Source organism: Patagioenas fasciata, chromosome 2 (assembly GCF_037038585.1).
Source record: "Patagioenas fasciata isolate bPatFas1 chromosome 2, bPatFas1.hap1, whole genome shotgun sequence".
Taxonomy (NCBI): domain Eukaryota; kingdom Metazoa; phylum Chordata; class Aves; order Columbiformes; family Columbidae; genus Patagioenas; species Patagioenas fasciata.
In genome coordinates this window covers 134037775-134063270 of record NC_092521.1, presented here as the reverse complement: position 1 = coordinate 134063270, position 25496 = coordinate 134037775, and the positions used below count along the sequence as shown (strand labels likewise).

Sequence of the window (25496 nt, the reverse complement as noted above, 5' to 3'; positions counted from 1 at the left end):
GACAGGTGTGGGCAGCCCTGCCTGGACTGTGTTTGTGCGCTGGGGATGCTGGATGTGCAGAGTTTGGGAGGTGGGGGCAAGGATGAGCCCAGGGCTGGCTCTTGGAGCAATGAAGAAAAGCACCAGTTTCCAGAGATGGACAGACAGGTGTCACTGGACTTTCATGTATGACAAATATCCCCAGAAGGGGTCAAAACCCATGCTTCTAAAATGGGATTTTATAACTTAATTTTTAAAATTTTTAAAATTACTCAATGTGCAAGCAGCCGAATATGCACACAGAGTTGAGATGCTGTTTTATGATGAGATTGCACGATGTCAGGTGCTAGGTGGTAGAACCACAAAATTGGCATACCTGAAGTGAGCTGCATAAGATATTCATACATTTCAGCTTTTAGCCACTCCTAACTCTTGTTAATAATCTCTAACATTGGACAGGTCTCTGAGCAACCTGATCTAGTCGAAGGTGTCCTTGCTCATTGCAGCGGAGTTTGACTAGATGAACTTAAAAGGTCCTTTCCAACCCTACCTGTTCTATAATTCTACGATATACGTATTTATGACTCTTCAAAGTTCATTGATACAAACTTTGCTCACTTCAGTTTAAAGGTACAGTTTGCTTTTATTCTTCTCTGTGTGCTCAGTGAGTAGTGGGCTTTTCTGAGGAGGGGGTGTTTTTTGAGTTGGAGGTCATGATCTCCTCCTGCCATCGTTACCTTTTCCCTAGTTACCACTGATTTTTGCTGACTTCAGACTTCTTGGCAATCATCCTGATTGTTAATTCTTTCTGGGGCAGGATGGGCCCCTCTTATCAGTCTTCTCAATTCCTCTTGATGGATTTATTGGTCACTAAAACCTTGGGTTTCTTGTTTGTCTTCCTGTTATCCTCTTAAGGGAAGTTACACGTATGGATATATAGTGAGTATTTCCACACAATACCAATGCTTAAAGTCTAAACAGTAAGTCAACAGTTTTAAGAATCAAGACATCAATAAAGACCTTCAAATAACTACTAAATGCCAATCTGATGTTTTGTTTTGTTTTTTAGGTTGATTATTACTTTAATACAGAACAGTAAAGATGACGCCAAAACACGAAAAACAAGTAAGTAATGTCTGAGCTTAAATAAAAAAGGATTCTAGTTTGGTTGTTGTGAATTGAATTTCATTAAGGTTCACGTGGACCAAGAAAGATTGTTTGTATTCTTCATGGTTCTAATTGCCAGGCTACAGAATATTCTGGAGGGATGCAGTGCCAGTTCCTTCTGTTAAAGTTTCATGGAAGAATCAAATATGAATTGGATGAGAGAAAAGGAGAGTGTTTGCATAAGGGGCTCAGAGACAGGAAAGAAGGACTTGGATTTTAGTCTTCTCTCCCGTCAGTCTTCAGGTATTTTGTAGGACATAATGGTTGGAGCTGGGTCTGAACTCTGATTATGAGATTTGCGGGCCGCAAGAATCACACTTTGCATGTTCTCTTTTGCTCAGTCCCGATGAACATTCGAAGTTTCAACAGCTTATTTTGTCTTGGCTGTCAGTCTCTTATCAGCTGGACTACTCGGCGTGTGTGAAGATGCCAATGCTCCCAGCATGAAGAGCTTCATGTTCTTTGTGGTTGATCCTTTTACCAATAGACAACCTGATGGGAAACTGTTTTTCTTGGAAGCTTTGTGGAAAATGATTCTTTGGGGGTTATTGACTAATCAGATGTGTAACAGTGTTTCCATGGAGCATGAGGTTATCACCTGATACAGTCCTGAGCACAGAGTTTTTAATTAAAATGCAAAAAGCAACTGGAATGATTAATGCAAATAGTCATCCAACATGAGATTATTTTTATTCCTCCTCCTTGTTGTAGATTTTTCCCCCATATTAAAATTAGATGTTTCTGTGTCAGATTTCCTACTTTCCTAATAGGAAAATGTTAAAAAGACACTTCTCAAAAACACAAAGGTTTTGTGGTCAAATTCTATACAGTAGAACTTCTGACTTATCCTTGTGTCTGAGCAATCCATTGCATTGTGCAGAAATATTTCCAACAGCAGAAAGGATGTCAGAAGAGGTGGGGGAGGACAGGGAAGAAAAGATAAGGACTTCTTGTGTTTGCTTCAGCTACTTTTATGGTGTATTCTTCATTTTGAGGCAAATCCAAATGGGAACATTTCAGTTCTTGGTGCTTGTGTTTACATCACCTCAGTGCTTCCCTTTTTCTCTGCTGTCACACTCATGTTCTTTGCGTAGGACTGTAAACACATCCAACCAGAGGTGCTGCTCTGCTGATTCCTGCTTATTGAGTATAATAGTTTTGACTACTTTTTTTAGTAATGACTACTTTTGGGGTGGATTTGAAGTTCTTCATGAGGATGTTTGGGCCAGTGTGGCAGCTGGGATCCATACCAAAAGTATAGCAGTTTGGATAGGAAATGTTTTCCTTGTTAATTTAATAGTTTCCAGGGAGAAGGAATAAATGGACATACCACTTTTTTCCAATAGCTTTCTGTTGAGTGTATTGTTTCCAGTGCAATAGGTTTCTGTGACCAAGCTTGGATGCTTTGAACTGTCAGCAGCAAGTTCTGGTTTTGAGAGAATTGTTGTTACTTATGGGTTACAGAATACATATTGTTCTTGAATGCAGGATAGACATGCTGGTATTGTGCCCCTCAATAAAAATTAAAAAAAAATTAAAAAAAATAATTAAAAACAAAACCAAAACCAAAGCCAACCCAAAACTAAAAAACCCACTCAGAAACATGGAAAGTATATATAACATGGCATAAGAGCTAGATTTGCAATTCTGAAAAAAACAAACAGAACTGTGTGGGGGAGGAAGACACCTTGGAAAGGATTACAGCTGATGAAAGTAAAAAGTCCCTGAAGCTTTGGCTCTCTTCAGGCTCTGCTTCCCCAGGTTGCCCGGCTGGACTGCAATGCAGTCTTGTGGCAATAGATGAAGTTAGTCTTCATGTGGCCTGCGGGAGGATGAGCAGTGCATTTCTTGAAGATAGACATGCCTATTGAAAGTGTCCTATTTTTATAGGAATATGGGAAGGGAAGGAGTATATACAGAGAAGAAAGGCAATTATTACCCAAAACTTCTGTAATCTGGTGACTGTTTCTGACCTGGGAATGCAGGATGGACTCAGCATACAACAGCAATCTCCCAGAGGAATATTCTGCCACCTAACACTGCTTGGAGCCTAATATATTTTATACGTGAATATTGGCCTTTACAAGCCTGCTTTTACAGGGGCAAGGAGGCATAAGCACCTTTTCTGGCAGTATATCTGCATCTGTGCTGGGCAGTCAGGGAAGTTTTGATTAAATCAGTACTGTGGTCCCAGTGGGGTCTTGCATCCTGGAGAAGGCTTAAAGGTCAAAAGAGAAGGAATAGGCAATCTGGGCAATACCACTGTTTCAGGGCAGGAGGAACTGTGATGGGAATTGCATTTAATGCTTCCTGAATTCAAGATGTTTACAGGGGAAGTAACCATAGATCTTGAGAAAGGCTGTACATTTTTGGTTTTGTTTTCTGGTTGCTTGATGTTTGTCTTGCTTCACTCTGAACTCAGCCTCTATATTCTTTGGTAAATAAAGGAGGGGAAAAAAAAAAATAAACACACAGTATTCTGCTGAAATCATGGTGTTTCAAAGCAGAGCTGATGCTGACTATGTGTGAGGGCTGCAGTTTGCTGAGGTGCTCTGCTGTACCACAGATCTTTTTCACTCTTGGGTCAGTGATATATATCTGCCCAGATGCCTGCCTACCACAGTGTGTACAGCAGGTCTCCTGTCTTCTATAGACAGAGTCTGCAGGGTACTTGACTTCCTCAGTATTGAAAATCAGTGACTATTTAATTGGAAATTTAAAGTGTACAGAGTTTTTTGTGTAAATCATGTGGTCAGGAATGATTTGCAAGGTAACATGTAGCTAACCCACAGCATATTCAATAATAACTTTTAATCATAATACTTTGGTATAGTAAAGGTTGAAAGAAGCATTTTACTACGAAGACTATTTTGATTCTGTACAAGGGAGAGGGTTATAGAAGGCTGCTTGGAAATGAAGTCATTTGGGGAACCTGGACAAAAGGAAGGGTGATGGGAAGCAAGTATGGTGTTGGATGAGAGGAATGGGACTGAGGTCAGGTTATGAGCAGGATACCTGCAGTTGTGACTCTGGGCTGCAGCAGTTGAAGGGGAGAGCAGTCTGTCGTTTGAATCTGTCTGGTGTCGTTCCTCTTCTTCCACTTGCAGGATAGAAACATTTAGTGCTCAGGAAAGAAAATAAAGTATGTTTAGGAGAAGTGGTTGCAGCTCTAGGGATGAGTAGGGTACAGGGATATAGGAGACTGGGGAAGACAAAAACTTGGGACACCATAAGACTATGGATATGAAAACACGTTACAGTGGGTCTGAAAGTATTCTGTGTCTGTATATGTATGCCAAATATGATAGACAGTGAGGCAGATGGGAAAAAGCAACCAAAAATGGTTTCCTCTCCTTTGTTCAACACATTGCTCAGGACCTGCTCAGGAGAGGGAATAACTTCCTCGTGTCTCCCACTAGCATTTTTGTAAAAGTAAAGGCATGACCCTCAGCTGGTAGAAGTGATTACAGCTCTGCTCATTTGTTCCTCTTGTGCCATGTTGGCATGGGGTTAAAGAGCTGCAGAGGAGAATCCGGCCTTCTACTGCAAGGAGAGACACAGCAGAGGTGGTGGGAGCCTATCAAACAGGCTTTTTTTGGCAGGGTTCTTGTGGAACACACCAAAAAGGTAGCTAGAAATAATGCAGAAAACACCCTGTGACAAGGAGCTGGGCTAAGTGAGATAAACCTGTGGGCTCTCTCCAGCCATCAGGCCATCCCCGAAGCAACACCACCTGGAAATCACAGTAGTAAATGATTTAATCCAGACCATGAACACCTCCCTGCCATGTACAGAGTGCAGTGACTGTTTGGGAAAAAAATACATCTTTTCATTTCAAGGTTGTCCTTGTTCTCCTGTCAGTCCGTCAAAGGTTGCTGCTGGTGACACACTGAAGTGTGTGGTGGGGGCAGATAATTTAGCTGAAGAGTAAAGGTTTCATTTCTGACATCCATGATTTGACATGGAGAGACACATTTTGAGAGCTTTCTAGCTCAAAATTTCTTGATTTATGCAAAGGCATACTAAAAAAGCATGTTATTTACCACAGACACTGTCCTTCCTCCCACAAGTCGATTCCTGTACCTGGAGATCTTGTGCAATGCCTTTCTGTCAGGAGGAATGTATCTGTCACTTAAAATGATACAGTTGTGTGGTTTTTTGTTGTTTTTTGTTTTTTTTTTTTTTAACTGAGTCATTGTTTAAGTGGTTGGCTTAGCTACTTGAGTGAATAGCTTATTTAAGCATCTGAAGTAGGGCAGCCTATTCATTTGCTCAGGGAAAAGAAGATAGTTAGGCACACTTTCAACCTTCCTATTTTAAAGAAACCTTTTCCCTTTTATTATGAACATGCAGATTCAGCAGGCTTTTTTTTTTTTTTTATTTTTTAAAACCCAGTGGAAGTTTTCACATGGTCATTTACTGAGGATACTCGGGAACATTTAATTTTTCAGCCTCTTCCAATTCATGTTAGTGATGCCTGGTTACATTACAGTGATGCCCATAGACCCCTCACACACCTTCAGGATCCCTCTAAATGATTACATAAGTGTAGGAATTACAAAGATATAGACTAGATATGACAAATTCTACAACAAATACTCTCTGTCATTGTTCCCTGAAAATGGGGAGTTATGCTCTGCAGTGCAGCTGTGTTGCTTCCCTGGGCAGGTTGATGGGCAGACTGAGGTACCAGTGCCCAGGTCCTGCATCCTTGGCTCTAGTCTGTGACTTAAGCTCCTGGTGTATCAGGAAGGGTATGTGGCACCCTGGACACTGGGCCTGAGACCTTGATTCCCTGTGTCAAATCTGTGTCTGGGGCAATTAACAGTGCTGCATCCTTTTCCACTGGGCTGGAGCAAGTCATTTGGGATGTAGGAAAAAGGCGGTTCTTCGGCTTTTCATGGTGACACTGAGCACTTGCCTCAGATCCCTGAAGTCAATGGGTATGAATCCTTTATTTTAAAACAGTATAGATAAAATGACAAAGAGAAATTTAGGAGCAAATAAAATGTTATATATAAGTATTGGGTACATGGAGCAGTTTTGGAACATGTTCTTTGTGAATGTTGATTACAAGGGTGGGAAGAGCCTAAAATGCCTGCCTAGTTCTTGCTTACATGTGTGACTCTGAATGTTAGATTTTTAGTTTGTAAGTACTGAGATCACCCAGTCTCCCATGCATGAAGCACGTATGACTTCTTACAGTATTACTTAATCTGAAATATTCCTTTTCAGCTAGCAATTTGGTAAGGAATTTCCCGGACATGTGGTGTAGCTCAGATGATTCATTGCTTTTTGCTTCTCCTTTTACAGGGTTGCAAAATTCAATAAAACATCAGTTCAGCTTTTAATCTGAGCACAGTAGTTTGTGAAACAGCAGAGCGTCTGTTCAAGAGCGTCTTTCGGGCTGCCTTAGTCTTCTGAAATTAATTACTTGATATATATATATATTTTTTAAATTATGCGTTTGCAGGAATTTGTAACTGTCTTGGTGCGAGACCCCAGGACACAGAAAGAAGACTCATGGCATTCTTACGTAGACTATGAGATATTTATTCACGTAAGTATAAAAGTATCAGTACAGATTCTTTGGGCTCTTATTGCTGTTTCTGTCCAAACCAGGGTTCTCTTTGGGATACTAACGGAATTTCTTTATACCACTTCTGGAATGCTGGAGGGTGTTATTCTCCTTTTAATGACTGAGATGCAGTGGAACAGGTAAGGTGTGTTGGCCAAAAGCTGTGTAGTGGGTCTGGCCAAGCTGGGAGTTGAACTTGGTGTTGTGTTCACACATGCACTCCATAATGTCTTGCAACAGTGATATTCTCAGCTTTACTTATCAGCTAGAAGACTGTCATAGTGATGTCTTGCCATTATAGAAGAATTTTGATGTTCAGGTATTCAATGGAAAACAACTTTGAAGTAATTATCTGGTTATTTGTACTTTCAATTCTCCTCAGTTCTTCTTTTTGACAAGTTATTTGGTTGCTGCAATGTGGTTTTCAGTGTACCTTGACCTTCATATTACGCTAGTTTAGTGCTGCTTGTATATATCAAGTAACTACATTTGGGTTTATGATTGTAGGCTACCACGTGTTAACGGGAGTGCATTTAGAATTGTGGTTCTTGTGTGTCTTAAATCTGTCCTATACATCATTTTGTTTTGTTGATTATTCTTCTTTGGTAGATGATGTATGGAAGGAGTTATCCTAATTCCCCAAATCTAGATCCAGAGATTTTAATTGCAATGTTAAAAAACAGAAAAAAAATTGTGAAGTATATCAAGTATCAGGTGAAGAATTTCAGAGGACTGAGTTACATGGTTAATGCTTGGCACAAGACTGAAAGCATTTCCTTACTGTGTGGGAGTGTTAAGCATTCAGCCTAATGAGAACAAGCAGTCAAATGATGGCTTATTAAATGCCCATCGTGACAAGTACTTCTGTCCTGTGTGGCAATCAGGGCTGTGAAACTTACATTTTGCAATATGGTTTAAGTACTGGTTCCAAAGCAATTATATTTTTGACTTCTGGTAAATAGAAGTCTTGTAAATTTTGTGAGATGGGTGCTGTATAACTGTTTCACAGGCATTGGTGCTTCTGAATATAATTATATTACTGGCTTTCTCAGTGACTGCTAAGTTGAGGATTATGTTATTTAGACCTAGTGTTATATGATTCAGCACTGAGCATCTCTGAATCTGATAAACTTTCCTACCAACACAATGCCAGGGCTCTCAGAGACCAAGGCTCTAGGTCAGTCCTGCCATCTCTCATGGATGGAGTTTTTTTTACAGTTTTTATTTAACAGCAATTTGAAATTTATTGAGGTAGATCACAAGTTTTTAATATATTATTTTTAATAGCACTCTATCGACAGCTGATTAATAAAGTGATTTAAAACAATTCAATGGGATTTAGTATAATCAAAACAGGGACTTGATTACCTATTCAAAAACAGCGAGGATCACACTTTACTTAAAAAGAGATAAATCAGGTCACATACACATAGACATGCACACAGGTATATAGAGAAAAACACACACACATACAAATTTATAAGTCACGTACTGATCTGTGGATATTTGAGTATATGTGGAAGTATACCTGTGACCAAAATTTCCCTCTCACATTTAGTGAATTACTCACTTTAATGGATCGGCGTTCTCAACAGGTGCTTGTTGAGTCTTGAGAAATCTATCTTTGCCTACGACTTTGTGGCATCCATTAATTGTGAGATGACTCTAAGCAGCATTCTACCTTGGAGGGGGGTGCATGGTGACCTCTCGCTGTGATGCTGGAGAGCTCACCGGGCCTCACTTAAGATCGCTGTTTATAGGATCATGAGATCATTTGCTTTCATCAGTTTTTTTTCCACTTTGGCCACACTTAGGATGAGGCAGTATTCTGGCATTTTCCACCATTTGTCCATGTCCAGAACTTCTCAGGTCATATAGTTCTGGTACTGTCCCTTCTCAGGAAGCCATAGGTGCACCGGCCTGTCAGGAGTGACCCGTAGTCACAACCTTTCCATGCAGAAGGGGAGGTCTTTCCCCACACATCAGGGGCTCCAAAATCACAGGGGAGGTGCCTCCATGCTCTTACTCACTGCACTGGCATAATGGGAATTGTTCTCCCAAACATGGACTTGTTGGAGAGAGTCCAGAGGAGGCTACCAAGATGATCAGAGGGGTGGAACACCTCTCCTGTGAGGACAAGTTGAGAGAGTTTGGGTTGTTCAGCCTGGAGAAGAGAAGGCTCTGGGGAGACCTTATTGTGGCCTTTCAGTACTTAAAAGGGGCCTGTAAGAGAGATGGGGACAGACATTTTAGCTGAGCCTGTTGTGATAGGAGAGGGGGTAATGGTTTTAAACTAAAAGGAGAGATTCATGAGGAAGAAATTTTTTACAATGAGAGTGGTGAAACACTGGCACAGGTTGCCAAGAGAGGTGGTTAGATGCCCCATCCCTGGAAACATTCAAAGCCAGGCTGGATGGGGCTCTGAGCGACCTGATCTAGTTGAAGGTGTCCCTGCTCAGTGCAGGGATTGGACCTGTGAAGGTCCCTTCCAACCCAAACTGTTCTATGATTCTGACATGCCTGGCTTGCCCTAGTATTCAAGTGATCTGGGGGGGACTGCAACCACCACACCATCCAGGCTTCCTAATGGATTCGAAATCTTGGGTCTGACAGGCTCTTAGACCAGCTGGGTTCCCCTCTGCCTAGCTCCTAGAGCATTTGGCTTCTTGAACTGTGAGGTATCCCAGATACTCACCTGTTCCAAAAAGCTGGCATCTTTGGGCCTTCTACCATCTGCATCATGTGGCTGTCCAGGGGTTGTGCCTCCTGGCAGGTGATTGAAGGTGGGTTGGATTGCAGGCAGATTTATAATGGAGTCCTGTCTGGGGGGTGGGGTTTCATTTAAGTGTACACTCCACAGGAAAATTTGGCAAAAGCATCTAATTTTTGCGACTTGTTTCTCTTTTGATGAACTGGCATTTTTGTAGTGGACTAGTAGTATTCTGTGAGCAAATCTCCAAGTGCTGTTACTTGTAGAGAGCAGTCACATTGGTTTCTTTGATTGGATATAAGTATAATTGCACACTGGAAGAACTCTATGTAGCTAACTGTTCACAGGATTATAACCGGAATAGCTAAACATGATTTTTTGTTTTCTTTCCCCTGCAAAGACTAGCGTTATCTGCTGAAACTTTTTTGAGATCTTTTTTTTGTTATTGCAAGTTGTACTGTAACCTAGATCTCTTGCTTTTAAAAAGAACAAAAAAGTGACGAAAAATATTTCCCTAAGAAGCAGTAGAAACTGTCACTAGTCCTGTCTGAGATAAAGCACAGCCCTTAACCTAAATTGTGAATTAATGCCAAGCTTTTCATTGGTGTTTGGGGGATTGGCATCTTGGATGTGTTTTAAATACCATGCTTGCACTTTAGCTTAAGCTGATTTACAAAGTAAAATGTTTTTTTATTTCCCAACAGACAAACAGTATGTGCTTTACAAGGAAAACATCCTGTGTTAGACGGCGCTTTCGAGAATTCGTTTGGCTTCGGCAGAGGCTTCAGAGCAATGCGGTGCTTATGTGAGCAACTTTATGTATGGCTGTTTAATGATCTGTCAGTCATGGAAAGGGAGGACTTTTTCGTGTTAATTCTGAGAATTACAGAAATAAGAGCTGGAAAGTGTCCTGTGTTTCTTCCTAGCACATGTTTATTCTGTACAAGCCATTTTTCTCTGCTTTAAACCCAGAAGAATGTGGTTTGTATTGATAGCCTTTGTTTGGTGAGGCCCCCTCTAATTTGTAACAGATTTGATATATGTTTCCTTTTGCTATGCAGAGGTAGCAGAAATGGCAATCTATCATAGGTTTATGTACCTTCTCTCTGCGTTTTTAGGATGTGTTTAGGTTCTGCAAGGATCATAAGGGACCCAGCCAGACATGCATGCAGGCTTAACAACTGGACCAGAAAAAACTGATTAGTTTATTTTTCCCTTTGAGGTGTGTCAGAAACCTTCTGGTTTCTCAACCTTATGTTTCCAAGTTCGGGTTCATGAGCTTCTGGAACATGATCTGAGATCTTTCACATGCTCAGGGTTGGCATTTGCTTATTGCATATTTCTCCACTGTTTCACATTTGGTTTTAACTGTGTATTTGCTTCTTGTTTATAAAGACAGCTACCTGAACTGCCATCTAAAACTCCCTTTTTCAATATGAACAATCCTCATCACGTGGACCATCGCCGACAGGGCCTGCAAGAATTCCTGGAAAAGTAAGTACTGCCTATCCTAGAGATGTGGCATTTTTATGATGTCACCAGTTTTCTGGTTTAAAATAGCTAATGTCTGGTGCTTGAGAGCCACCGTGTGGCCATCTCTACAGGTTACACATTTGGTTTTATTTTTTATTTGCACAGTCATATTTCGTGCACGTGACTTCAGCTCTGGTTATAAGAAAACTTAAACTGCGTCTTTTCCACTGTGTTTCATTGCATTGATTATAGCGGTTTTGAATTTATGTCACTTTCCAATTCTGTACTATGGCTGGGAGATTTTTCACTCTGATGTTTATTTCTAGCTTTCAAGAACGAGCTAGATATTCTCCTACAAAGGAGCTCTCCTTCTTTATGTTCACAGAAAATCAATGCCTTTGTGGGCTAAACCCCTGGGAGCATTCTGTAGCAAGATCTCCTCACACAGATATTTCCTATAATGCCAATTACTTTGTTTACCAGTCCCACTAACATAAACAAGCTCTAGCAGCTGTGGCCATTTTCATTACAGCTACAGTCTGTATAAAATAGTTCATCAGACTTAGCTAGACCCTGACCTGCGTTACAAGGGAGGGCTATATGAGTTTGCTCTGCATTCCCTAGTCCTACTGCTGTAACTGCTTCACCTTCTGCAGAGGCAGAGACCCTTTTGGTATAATTTTCTGCTTTCTCTGCCACTCTCATTGTGCCCTAGCACTGCTGGTGTGAGAGCAGGCTGCTCACAGCTGTGGGGGCAGGAATTGTGTGCACATTTGCAGGCTCTCTTTAGCTACTGCTTGGGGTAAGGGCATGGTAAAAAAATGTGAGTAGAGGCTATTCGTCTTCTTTCAGTATCAACGTTTCAGTGAATCAGAACTGCATAAGCAAAGGAAAAAATGCAAATCACTTAAGTAGGCTTTAAGCCTTGTGATCAGTGGGTAGAGGAATATTGGACCCACTGTTTTTTCCGATCAGTGTATTATAATTACAAGCCTCACTACCAGACAACAAATCATTGGTCCTGAGGTATATTTGTTAGGCTTAACGGATGAAGTCAGGGAGAACTAACTGCTGCAGGAATAATGTTCCATGTACAGTTAATAGGATCTGTGGCCAAAAGGATAGCTGATAAATACTGTTTGAAGGCATATGAGACAGGGAAGGGAAAGCAGAAAAGAGTCAGAAGGGGTTTTTTTCTGCACCTCAGGAAAGAAGAATAGTGAAATAGAGTAACTGTGCTTCTAGAGGCAGTGACATTAATGGCTGTACAAAGGGGAGTGATGGTTCATGTCCCTGGATCTGAGCTGTTGTAGCTTAACTGTGCTACATTTCCAATATCAACTCTCATTTTAAAATGGCAAAGAGGCCAACCTGATGACAATGTACAGTATTTCAGCATCAAAATACTTACAAGCGCTGTCTGTGCTTCAGAAGGCAAAACAGAGAGGTAGATTCTCTTAAAACACATTGCTGCTCTCCATTTTTGTGGATGTCTGTAGCTTAAATGGATACTGACAGCAGAAGATATGCACGTCACATGGAATGTTTTACCTTGCTGCTCTTAGTCCAGGAGTGGGAAGAGGGGCATCTCTCTTGTAAGGTAACGATTTAAATGTTTGAACTTGGTTGCTGTTTAGAAAGGCGTCAGCTTTCTCTTAGCCCTGGGAAATAGTTGGAAGGAATTTTCAGAGATAGAGCTGTGTTGTAATGAATTGTCTTGGCACCTTATGTGCTGTCGCATTGCCCTCTGCCGGCTGGCATCTCTGTGCTACTGCTACTTTCAGAAGGGATCTTTTTACTGGCTCAGCTAGGCTGCCATGATGCTTTCCTCCCCATTTTTTGTGAGTCTGAACCAAAGATTATGATTTCTTTCTCCGAAACTGAATTTGTGGGACTCATTAACAGATGTGTGTGTGTGTGTAGATATACACACACTGAAGTAAGGCTCTAGGTCTGAATGCTGCATGTTCTGCAGTTTAGCAATGCCAGGGGAAGTAGGACCTTCCTGGTATATTAGAAAGAAGGTGAGAAAGGAATGAGAAAGTAGTTGCTTGGGAGAGTGTAACCCAGAACTGCAAAGCCAAGTGCTCTGTCCGCCCCAGCAATGACAGCAATCACTGTGCACAAACTCACAGCCCTGCTGGTGTTTCTTTCTGGCAGTGGGAAGAAATGGGATTCGAGCCTATGTGAGCCTGTCCTCCTTCTTCCATCGCTCCAGAACAAGTTAGCACGGGGCAAGGTGCATACTTAGAGACTTTGTGAAACCTCCCTCTGCTGTGCACGGTAGTGTGAGAATTAGGCAAACACCTGGAAACTAAAGCAAAACTCTAGAGTTTGGTGAGATCTAGAAACAGGTGTCCCATTTTGATTTGGCTTTACGGCACAAATGTAGTGCAAGACCTGCTTGTCTTACAGGTTATTATCTCTGAGTGATGAAGACCTGTAAAGCTCGCTTCTTGTCTAGGCGTAATTTAATATTTCAAGAGCCCATGTGCATTAACGGAAGTCAGCTAGCCCCTTTTCAATTATGAATTACTGTGTAAGAATAAGGAAAATTGTGTTTTTCCTGGTAAGTAGCCTCATACCTTTGAGGATGTCTGTAAACTCAGAGGAAAAGCTTATTCTTAAATTGGAGATCAAAATTAAAACGCTATTTCATATTAGGCTCTGTAAGATTGTATTTGCTTTTATCCCGTTGTAGCTATACATGTTTAACTTCAGGATTTAGATTACCTTCACAGAAGATCACTTGCTTATTAGAAAACTAGTTAACAAAACCATTTTAGGTGAAGTTGGGTTCAGTCACTGACAGCTTTTTGTTGAGTATAATTGGATCCCAAAAAATTACGTGGTTCAGGAAAAAGGATTAGTCTTCAATTGGTTTTCAAACATGCAGTTCATGATGGGATGGAAGACAAACTAGGAGTTTTGAGAAATGCAGTGCTGGGATCCACAGGAGATGAAGGGCATTCACAGTGTTGCTGCCCCGGATGGCTGTGTGTCAGGATCACTTGGTGCCAAAGCAGCCATGCAAATCTTGGCTGACTAAGGCAGAGATGATCTCTGGAGATGGCTGGGGTTTTGCCCTCCTCCTCATACTGCCTTACCTTCACGGAGGTAAGGGTCCCAAGGAGGCCGCAAAAATTGTCAGAGGGCTTGAACACCTCTCCTGTGAGGACAGGCTGAGAGTTGGGGTTGTTCAGCTTGGAGAAGGCTCCAGGGAGATGTTATTGCAGCCTTTCAGTACTTAAAAGGGGCCTGTAAGAAAGATAGGGACAGACTTTTTAAGTAGGGTCTGTTGTGATAGGACAAGGGGTAATGGTTTTAAACTAAGGGGGGGGGGGCTCAGGCTAGACATGAGGAAGAAATTTTTTACAAGGAGGGTGGTACAAGTTCCCCAGAGAGGTGGGAGATGCCCCATCCCTGGAGACATTCAAGGCCAGGCTGGATGGGGCTTTGAGCAACCTGATCTACTTGGAGATGTCCCTGCTCATTGCAGGGGGGTTGGACTAGATGATCTTTGAAGGTCCCTTCCAACCCAGGCTATTCCATGATTCCCTACCACAGTCCCACAAGCAGGAGCTGGTGCGAGGTCAGAGTACTCTCGCAGAGGTGTCTCCACCAGGTGCCCTCTCAGGGGTGTGGAGAGGGGAAGATGGGCTCCCAAGGGCTTGCCAGGGCTCAGGCAAGAGCGTCAGTGGCTGTGGGGAAGGTGGGATCTCCTCAGGAGAGTGATGGCTGCCTCTTTCCAATGGAGCCTTGCTAGTATTTCCTCTCTGGTGAGGGAATAACGCCTATCAGATGTGTGTCGCTTAATCCATTCTTAAATGTATGTGTTATCAGGTGACCAACAGTTGCTTCACTGTTGCATCCCGTCACTAACATTTCCCCCCTTATAAAAAATGAAGGAGGAAGTGCAGCTTTTTTTTTTTTTTTAAGAGGAAAGTGGGGCTTTGTTGTGGATTTGGGAGAGGGGCTGAGGGGCTGGATGCTCAATAGAGGGCACCCCAGCACAGGCCGTCAGCCCCCACCTCTCAGCCTCTGTTTTTTTTCTTCCCCTTGCTCTCATCATATGATGTAAATGGGCAGAGTAAATTTGTCGAAAACAAAATCGGAGTGTTAACCTTCCACACACATGCAAGTGTGCATCTGTCATTGTATTAGGTTACAGTAGACACAGGAAATCTTTAGTTAGGATTAAGTTGTACTGTTCAGCCATATGTTGTTCTCCAGCAGAACAGTGTATAATATACCTAATAAAATCATGCTGAAGAAAACCAGATTTTGGACCTTGTCCAAATAAGACAAAACACATGTTTTGTCTTTTGTAAATGTTCTTACTGTAACAAAGGGAAGGAGAAATACTCCTCGTATAGTATCCAGCATTTCCTTAAAAATTATATTAATTATTTTGTTTGTGAAGTGATATTTTTCGGCCCTGCTTCTTTTAAGGGTCTAGAGATCACAAGCATTTACTGAAAGCTTACAAAGATTCACGTGGCCATGAATAAAAAATTATTTTATTATCTTTAATTCCAATGTAGAGCCTTATCCTGCAGCCCTCTTAATCACATAAGTAGTAATTATGCATGTAAGCAATCTGGCCGAGAGGAGTGAGATCTCTGACAAGTAATGACTACTGATGGGATCAAGACTTGCAGGATTCAGCATTTCGTTCTTATTCCAGGCGTGCATAGAAAATCTGTTGTTCTCTTAAATATGGCCAGTCAGTTTATAGGAATTATCACCATGAGCCATTACTCTTCCATTAGCGCGATGGCAGCGAGAACTGATTTACATTGCCGTAGTTGCAGCTTTGCACTGACGTGGGCTGTAATAAAGCTGTTGGGGAAGCACTGTGAGTGCTGCTGGTTGTGTGGAAACTGCGCACACATTCAACCTCTGCTTAAGACATCTGAGTATTAATATTATGACACTCTGCCTTTCTCCCTGCCTTTCTAATTTGTTAGGTGGAGTTTTGTATTTTTTTTTTCTCTTTTTTTAAACTCCTTGGAGCCAAATGTATTTTTTAGATGTACAGCCCTTCACATCAGTAAGTCCCCAGGACAGTGAAAGCCCTGGAGAGCAACTGCTGTGCCAGCACTTAATGCTACTAGTAACAACTGGAAACAAATGTGTGGTTATTTCCTCAGAAAAGAAGTATTTTGAACAGAAAAGCATAACGCTTATGGATAGCACAGAATTTCTTTTTCACTTTGATTGCTTGAAGGATGCAATTAAAAAGCAATCTAACCTCTTGCTTCAGAGGGGGTGGGAAGAGCAGAAGTTTGTGGGGTTTTTTGTTGTTTTTTTTTTTTTTTTTTAAAGGATAAATGCTTCAAGGGTATGACTGGGTGAAAGGTGTTCATATGTTTGCTTTCAGGATGGTTTTAACTGATTTGCAAAATAGGCATTGAGTGTTTGGTCCCTCCCCCCTTTGTGAACATATATGTGTGTGTATGTATATATATATATATATGTCTGTATGCATGTGATTAGCTTTATGAACATCTTTCCATTTCTGTGCCTTGGTTTCTCTTCACTCCTTTCACCTCCAGATGGCACTGTGAAGCAGAAAAGAAAATTACTGTGAAATAATGAGTCCAATGTAAAGTAAAATTGGAAATTGAATTATAGCTGCAGAAAAAGGACAGTAGCCTTGAGGTCCTGATCAGTCTGTACTCTTATCACTTTTGTTTGCTGTTCCATGTGTTAGGTTACTGCTGAGTTAATAACAGTGCTTTAGCAGTTCAAGGCTTAGCAGAATTGTACTGGACATGAAATAAAGCTAAAATGAATTTGTGTCCAATATCATTGACATTAGTGCTCACTACTTCTCTGGTGTAATGCCTCAAACCATCTAAAATCAATTTTAAAGATTACCCATTATTTTATAAAGAAAATAAAATACATTTCAAACAGCAACAGAGCTGTAAGTGTAGTGTAATCTCATGAACAGTTAGTTACTCGTGATTTCGCTGGGTGGCAGGAAACTTTTGAAGGTACGACAAGAGGAAAATCTGTGAAACTAAATGCTGTCCACAGAATTTAATGTCTTGGCTTTTTGTCTGGGTTACTTGGTATTAGATACGCAAATGTTAAAATTGCAGAAATGTGCATCCACTCATTGTGCTCATAAGCCTGGGAAAAACAGTAACGCTATTTACTCTACAGTAAAACTCCAGCATGTTATTTTTCCTTTTTTCCTAAAGAGGAAGGAGAGTATTTACTCCCCCCAAGTGCACAAACTATAAATGTGGATTTATTGCGTGGAATGCCACTTTTTCTTTTACTTTTTGTTGCACTGTTTGTCTTTGTTTGGAATGTATGTTTATCAAGAGTCAAGGCTGAAATCCGCTTTTAGTGGCTGCTGAATGATGGCTTTTCAAACTGTATTTGTGAAGCTGTTGCTGTCAAGGTGTATAGACCTGTAAATCCTGTGTTTTGAATAATTTTTACACAGCATTTGCTGGTTTCTTTTAGACTGCAAAGAAGTTTTTTTTTTGTATATTAATACACTGTGTGCATTGATTTGATTTTTTTTTTACAGATGTCTGTTTGCCATGTTTATTTTTAAGTAAAATTGTAAGAATTTAGAACATATTAAAAAGGCTTTCTCTAGGTATGAAAGTGTGCTTATTTTGAACTTCAGTGAAATCTGGTCATTCTCAGACTGAATTTCAAACGCACCTGGTAGATCATTAGGGCCACTGCAGACATTTCCTCATTGGAAGGTGTCAAAGTTTGAATTATTTGGTTGAGACTGTGTGTGTGTTTACCTAGACAAATGAAATGTGCATGTACACAAATATCCCGCATTTTCAGTTACACATCTCTTATTACTTTTTTTTGATTTGACAGATTTTTGTAGGCTTAGATGAAGCCAGAAATCCTTCAGTGTATTTATTAAACATTATTGTAATGTTGGCCGCTTTGGAGAACACTTTTCAGAACATATTTGTGTTTTAAAACATTACAGTCTAAACACACAACTAATCTTATTTGAGAGAAGGAACTAACTAGTTATACTTTTCATTTTAGTCAGAGTACCTATAGAATGCAATATTTCTTTCTGCTCTTACTAGTTCTTACATTAACATCATCTCTTGTTTCCTATTGCATAACAATGGCTTTTTTGGTAACAACTGTAACCTAACTAGGTAGAAATGGGTAAATATTAACACTTAATAGTTTTGATTTATATAAAGATATTTTAATAATTTTCTGTGGAGCACTGTTTGGCACAGTCGTAGGTTCTGATGACTTTATTACATGAGTAGAATTACACATATAAACAAAAGAGTCTCTTGTTAATCATTCTAGGGTTTGTGTATTATATAATTCCTTCCTTAGAGAAATGTTGCAGCAATGTTGCATTTTTTTCAAAGTAGCAATGATGATCCTCAATTCTCAGTCGTTGTAAAAGTATCTCTACAACTTTGTGTTACTGGAATGTATTGCATTTTTACTCTCACGTGATGTTAAGTAAATACATTGTGCTGAATTTATTTGAAGACTTAATTTAAAATACATATAAACCAAAGATTAAAATTGACTTTTGAGAGGAATAGCTGGAATCAAGTAGCATTTAAGATTCCCAGAAAAATTTTGCAAGTACATTTAAATCAGAGTTCAGTATCGGCATTGTCACTCCAGCTTAAATGTACATGTATTTGTAAAAGCGTAAATGATTCTTGGTGATGTTGGCTCTATTGTTTATTGGTATTTCAAAGTCCTGACGTTGCATGTGTCTGAAGTTCTCTGTACACACTTCTTTCCTCCACCAAAAAAGAGGTTATTTGTAATTCTTAGAAAAGCTTAGTAGTTAAAAAAAAAAAAAAGAGTTCTCAAACGGAGACCAAATTTTCATAAGAGTATATGCCACTAACTGCCTAAAAATCATTAATTGATCCATGTGGTAATAACAGATGGTTAAATGGAAGAAACGTCCTTGAAGTTATTCTAATAACAGATGTGCCTAACTATTAGCTTTGTGTTTTTACTTACCTAAAATTCCAAATAATGTAATAAGAAAGTAACACGCACCTAATCATTTTAGTATGTTCATTACCTTCTGTTCCTGAGTCAGGATTCATCTGAAAACTTAAAAGCAGGACAGCACCTAGAATTTGTTCTGGTAAAACACTTCAGAATATCTGTATGCATGTGTATCTATATAAAAGCATTTGATTTTTAATTTTTTTTTTAATTTTAATTTTTTCCAGGATCCTGCAAGATGCATTATTGCTGTCAGACAGTAGACTTCACCTCTTCTTACAGACTCAGCTGAGCCCAGAGGATATGGAAGCTTGTGTATCTGGACAGACCAAATACTCTGTTGCTGATGCGATTCATAAATTCGCCTCCTTGAACAGGCGTTTTCCTATAGAAGACGAAGAGAGAAAAAAAGGGAAAAATGACGTGGACTCTGACTCAGAGAGGTGATTTCTGCATTTCCTTACTTTCTGGGATTATATATACGTACATACACATGCGCATGCTTCACTTTTTTTGTTGATGTAATACTAAGATAATGAAAAAATTAATTGACTGAGATTTTATTGAGCTGTGACAGCTCATCATAGAAGTCTTCACACACACCTCCACACTGAATTAATGAATGCAGTAGAAATTCAATTATCTGCATTCTGATTATGTGAATTTCATTTAGTCAGACTTGAATTATTCGCGTTTAAATTATCTTGCTAAAAAAAATATCCAACTGCACTCCAAATGGCTAATTAAAAGTCCAAATTTCCTGTCTCTCTTTGTGACTGGAGATAATTAAAGTTCTCCTCTGTTACTCAGGCTTTGAGTGTGTTGTGAAAACCAATTTCCTCCTTTTTTTTTTTTTTTTTCCCTTTTTTTTTCCCCCTTCTCCTCCTTTCTGCAGTTCATCCTCCAGGCTGGGACCCAGTGATGACAGCATTTCATGTGCCTGTAAAGCAAGTCCAGCTTCTGAAGAATCATGAAAAATCATTCCAGTATTGCTATCTTAAGGACAGCACAAAGCAGTTTCTACTCTGTTTACTGGTTACTTGTACCACATAAACACGGCCGGCTGGTAACACGTATCTAAAAGGCGTGTTGTCAATACAACCATATGTCCTTAGAAAATTTTAAAAACAGACCTTGATACTATTTATTTGATTTATTATGTTTGTTGATTCAGGTCTATATGCTACCTATCACATTGAGGTTTTTGTGACTATTAAAATCTCAGCATTGGGTTAGTCATGCTCTACTGACATATGTGGCAGTTAAAATATTTCCCTTAGTTAGTACATGTCTCGAATCTGGAAAATAAAGGTAACTTAATTCCTTAGCTTAAAAGTTGGTATCTCATACCAAATATATTCAAAGCATCTTTTTGTAATTTGCATCAGAGAAGTTTCATCCTCAGAAGTCATTTGACATTGGTGATGAAATTACATACCCTGCAAGGTATTAACTTTTTAAAGTAGCTCAGCAACATCAGCAAAACAACATTTGTACAAACTATATGCTGCTGACAATTTGAGATATATTTATATCTTCCTCTGGTATGGAAAGCTTGGTCTTATCATGCATAAGAACTGAAGGCCAAAATTCTTGAGTATGGTTGCTTAGAAGTTTGAAATATTAATAAAAATGACATCACTTCTAGGATTGGTGGAGATTCTGTGTTCCCAGGGAATTAAGGATACTCACTCCCAGTGAAAATCCCGGATGAGGTTCATTGAAACCAGTGGCTGAATTTTGCATCGACCTCGCTAGAGCCAGGATTTTATTTTCAGAAGGTTTATTTTAGGCACGTATCTTTGAAGATGCCAGGAGAGATGTTTTAGCCTAGCAGATGAAATGGAGAGTATCTCCATCTCTTGAGATGATGGTAATCGCAGAGCTATAACATGCTGTACAGATGTGGACCTCTCCACAATTTGGGATTAACAGGAGCTGCTGATTTCATTGTGGCTGTAGTTAAAATGTTGGAATATTGACTTTTTCACAAACAAAAGGCAGACTTGAACACAACTTTGTAAGCACCAACGTTTATTTTGATTAAATGCCAGTTTTGTTCTTTATTGTTAACAGCAGCTGTGTAGTGTCTTGTCCCAGATTCTGTCAAAGGAATATGTTTCACTGTGGTGTTGTATTTATATTTGACATTTAACTGCTATTAAAAAGAGCTTGGGGGTCTGATCACACTAGCAAAGCTCCCATGAACTTCAGTGCTGTAGTTACCAGCCTAGAAATAGATATAACTATATATAATAGATAGGTAATTCCTTTTTTTTTTTTTTTTTTGAAAGAATTCAGTGAAGATTTTCAAAGAAGGAGCATTTTAAACCTGTGAATTACAGAAACAATAGATTATTAAATGGTCAGATAATAAAGGTTAGCACAGGCGTGTGTGGGCATGCTTTTTTAAAGCATCCAGCTGGGAATCTGTGCAATTTTAGAAACATGTTTTAATAGCCTGAGGATAGCATCTCTTAGGTAATTACTTTAAGCCACTGTATTTTGTTGATGGTAACACTTTTATAAGATAAATATATATGTTTCTTTTTTCTTGATCTTATTGAATTGCACAAATATAGTCACCTTCTCAGCTTGTGTGTGAGTTAGCAGCGAAGCTATTTTAACGTAAAAGTGATAACTTGTTGCTTTAATTAAATATTATCACTCAAAGTAGCTTAAAAAATAGCTGTTATTGCCAGGCAGAGATATTGATTACTTGACTTTTTTTTAAGATGGCACATTACAAGAAAAAAGTGTTTAGCAAATTTATTTAAAAGAAGAGGAAAATATAAAAACAAAACTGGAATAATGTCTGAGAAAAATATTAATGTTTTTATTTATCACAGTGTCAGGATAGTGGGGTTTTTATTTTGTTCTAAAACATTGAGCTAAACTGTTGAAGCACTTTACAATTCTGGCCTACTAACAAGTCCTCAAAGTCCAGTGAAAATAACAGAAATAAAAGGTTTTGAGAGCCTTTGTGGCTTTTTTTGTTTTTGAATTCTAGGAGCTTATCTGAATGTGACTGTTTCACAAATGAAGATGTTTCTGAAATAAATACTTGTTTTCTAGTAGTTCTATTTTGTTCTGTTATTTACTTTGTCACTCTGTTCAAAAAATTCTAAGATCGCTATAACACAACTTTCTTCCCAGCTTTCACAGAAATTTGTTTAAATATTTATTTTTGAATGTTGCTGGTATAGTTAATGCTATGGATTTTTTGTTATTAAAGGGGAAGAAAAAGTATTCTGTGCTCTAGTATGTCGTCTTTCTGTATCAGCTGTTTGTAACTGCATATATATGCTTTAAGACATCGTTTGGAACATTTAAATGTGTTAGAAATTTGAATGTAAAAAAATTATTTTTTAATTATTTTGTGACTTCAGTGATTTGGTGATTTATTTTTTTTTCAACACTATATAATATATTTTGATTAAATTGATCACTGGTATTTTGATTCATTTTTTTTTTAGTTTTGAAATAATGCTGATATTTCCTGCTAGTTTTTTAAAGAGGCTAATATCTGATTTATAATATCATCTAATTACTATTGGTAATTTATATCTAATTGCAATAATTCTGCACCCAAACACTTTACTTTTTTTGCTTATAACTTTATATTCTCATGTTTATGATGATTTCTTAAAAACTTTTAAGTGATTAAATAAAACAGTTACTGCTTTCTATCTTGTGTTTAAACCTGCCAGTAAGATTTATTTCTATATAAATTTCCTAATCACTTCATGACTTACCATGTGTAATTACTGTTCAACTATTTTTGTGATATGCATATATACGTATATGCATATATACGCATTGTCATGTTTTGGTGTGTTTTTTTGTAGAAAATATAAACACGTGAAAATAACTCATCATATATGCTATCAAATTCTATAATGTGTAACTTCCTGATATTGTAGACTAGTATTAGGCAACCTGTTACTTACAGTGTCATTGGAATATGTTTTCAAGAAATATGAGATAAAATTGCCTTTTGGAAATAATTTCCTTTAAATAGCAGTGCAGTTTTATAAGCATTGAGGAAATTTACACTCTCAAATTCCCCACCATCTAACTCTGCAAAATTGTGTCTAAGTATTTTTTCTGACATGTACTGTATTGAATTTTTTACAGAGTAATATCTACATACTACTAGTGCCTTGCTGTGCTGTGAAATACAAGGTCTAGATAAAGCCAGCATGCTCAGAGGTGAGGAGAATAGAACTCGTCTGTCTCTCTGTAACCGCAGAAGTGGTGCTGATGCCTAAGGCGAATTTAAGGCAGGGGATTTTCACCCACTAGGTTTTTACACTGTTGCAAAAACGTAAATCATTATTTCCAGTATCGAGTTCATTATTTCCATAGAAGGCCTAAATGCTTTAGGAGAGACACAGTTACTCTCTTCTAGGGTGTTAAAAATACGCTGTAGCGTGTTAACGTTGCTTCTTTGCCTTCTGGAATAAAACCTCCTTAGAAAACAATTCAAGCGCCCTTATAAAATAAAACAGGGCAGAAATAAAATGTTCTCCTTTAAATTTAAGCCCATGATTTCTCAATTTTGCGAGCCACCCCTGTCCCACGCGTGTCCCGCTGTGTGTGATCGCGGCTGCTGGGGCCGCGCAGGGGCCGGCGAGCGCTTCTCCTCGGCGCTCCGAGGCCGAGCGGCACCGCCGGCTGCCCGCAAGGCTCTGCCGCCCGGCAGCGACGGCTCCGGCGGGCACCGGGCTTGGAAGGAAAAAGGAAAAGAAGACAAAAAAAAAAGGAAAGGCAGCAGCGCCGCAGGTCGCTCCCCGGGAGGCAGGAGCGCCGCTCCCCGCCGCACCCCGGTCCGGCCCTTCTCCGCGTCCCATCCCCTCCCGGCCCTGCCCTGGGGCCGCCCGCCGCGGAGCGGAGCGCGGCGAGAGCCTTACCTGGGCCGCCGTCCTCTCCGCCCCGCTCCGCCCCTGGCGCCCCCCCCGGCGCAAGGCGCGGATGGCGGTGGCGCGGTGCGCGCACGCGTGCGCCCGCGCGTCCCCGCGGTGGCGGGGGGGCGGCTGTCAGGGAGCGGAGCCGCCCGGCCTCGATCCGGTAACTCGTAGCAACCGCGACCCGTGGCAACGGCGGGGGGAAGCGGGGGGGCGAGGGGGCGGGCCGCGGTGGAGGGGGGGACCGGCAGCCCCGCGCTTCCGCAGCGCCGCATACCCGCGGCCGCGGAAGGCGCCGGCCCGGCTCTCTCCACGGGGCGGCGCGAAGACCGGCTCCGCGCATCCTCCCCCGCCCCCCCCGGCATCCTGTAGCTGCGCCCCTGGCTACCTCCCACCAACCCCCCCCCGCGCAAACCGCACCCCCCTAGCCGGCCGTGCCGCGCCGCCAGGGGGCGCTGTGGGTCAGCGAGAAGCGCGCACCGGGCGGGGCGCGGAGCAGGGCGGCTACCCCTGCTCTGGCAGCGCGCTTGACATCCGCCGCTTTCCGCGAGGTCGCCGGGGTGATAACGTATTTTTCATTTATTTCTCGGGATTGCTGCTCCTCACCCCTCATCCCGGTGCCCCTCCCGTAGCCGCGCAGCTCCGCAACCAGGCAAAACGGACGCGCCCACCGCGGTGGGAATGGGGCTCAGCCGCGGCGGGGGGTGCTGCACCTACCTCCCCACGGGGAAGCCCCCGCCGCCCCCCACGCACCAGCCCCCACGGTACGGCAGCACCCGGCTCTGCAATTTTGAAAAAAAAAATATTATTTTATTGAATTTTATATATTTTTTATACAAAAATAATTAGGGGTCAGCGCAAAGCCGAGGCGTGACATTTAGCAGCCTCTGTGGCAGGCAGGCTGCACTTAAATGGAGGCCTTTCTGCGGAACAACAAGAGCCAGAAGGCCTTGTGTCACCCAGTTATGTAAGACACAATCTCGTCTGAAAATGCACAATGAATCGGGAAGGATTTATGTAATTAATTGACCAGTCTTAACCTGTTATCGTGATGTAAGGAATTTGGAACTCATTAATTTGGGCCCTGACAGATTTCATATTAGAGCTGGCAAATATGGATTGAGCCTCTTATTCTTGTAGCAGCTGGAATTTCCATGACAGTGAGGATTAGTGAAGAAGACCTATTGCTGGAGTCAAGCTGCCTCTTTTGTAATCAGCAGCCCTGCTCTGCATTGAAGGGGTAATGGGAAAGAAAAAAAAAAAAACAAAAGGGGGGAAAAAAAGTGAGAAATGTATTAATGTATGGAGCAGAGCAGGGGAGGGAGAAGAGGGACATACCCTGGAGAGCAGTGGCACTGGAGTGGGGCTTTTCTGGCCCCATGGCAATGAAAGCGTCATGAATGCAGCCCTGGCATGGTGGAAAGAGAAGGTGCCTGAAGGGCAGGTCCACAGCATCAGTGTGGACCTTGGTGCCTCTCAGCCAGACTTTTAGACGGAGCCTCCTGGCAGCCACCGAGTACTTGGGGCCATGGCAGCAGAGGTTCTGGGAGTGGGCTAGAAGCTGCCAAGGGCTGGAGGGATTTAGAGATAGAGGGGTTTGGGTTGTGATCCTGGGGAAGAGAGGACCAGGAGGTACCTGTCTTCCAGCTTGGACCTTCGTGTCCTCCCCAGAGGGGAAAATGAT

General features: G+C 40.9%; 1 protein-coding gene and 1 long non-coding RNA gene across 7 annotated transcripts in view; one reads left to right on the top strand and one right to left on the bottom strand.

Annotated features, from left to right (window-relative positions):
* SNX10 (sorting nexin 10) overlaps nucleotides 1-23391 on the top strand; it is a 39855-nt gene extending 16464 nt beyond the window's left edge. For 3 of the 6 annotated variants that reach the window (XM_071805016.1, XM_065832666.2, XM_071805017.1), the window contains exons 2-7: nucleotides 1049-1104; nucleotides 6620-6706; nucleotides 10139-10239; nucleotides 10830-10928; nucleotides 19133-19348; nucleotides 19801-23390. In XM_071805016.1, the coding sequence (XP_071661117.1) occupies nucleotides 1081-1104; nucleotides 6620-6706; nucleotides 10139-10239; nucleotides 10830-10928; nucleotides 19133-19348; nucleotides 19801-19879 (606 nt within the window). In that variant the 5' untranslated portion in view covers nucleotides 1049-1080 and the 3' untranslated portion in view covers nucleotides 19880-23390. Of the gene's footprint in view, nucleotides 1-1048; nucleotides 1105-6619; nucleotides 6865-6964; nucleotides 7069-10138; nucleotides 10240-10829; nucleotides 10929-19132; nucleotides 19349-19800 lie in introns of those variants that run through there. The other 3 variants (XM_071805018.1, XM_071805019.1, XM_065832667.2) reach the window with 3 other exon arrangements.
* On the bottom strand, nucleotides 14996-24113 carry LOC136098902 (uncharacterized). The gene is made up of 3 exons (XR_011737726.1): nucleotides 23819-24113; nucleotides 18979-19290; nucleotides 14996-16471 (listed from the first exon to the last, which is right to left on the bottom strand). It is a non-coding gene; the product is annotated as an uncharacterized lncRNA (long non-coding RNA).
* Nucleotides 24114-25496: the final 1383 nt, after the last annotated feature.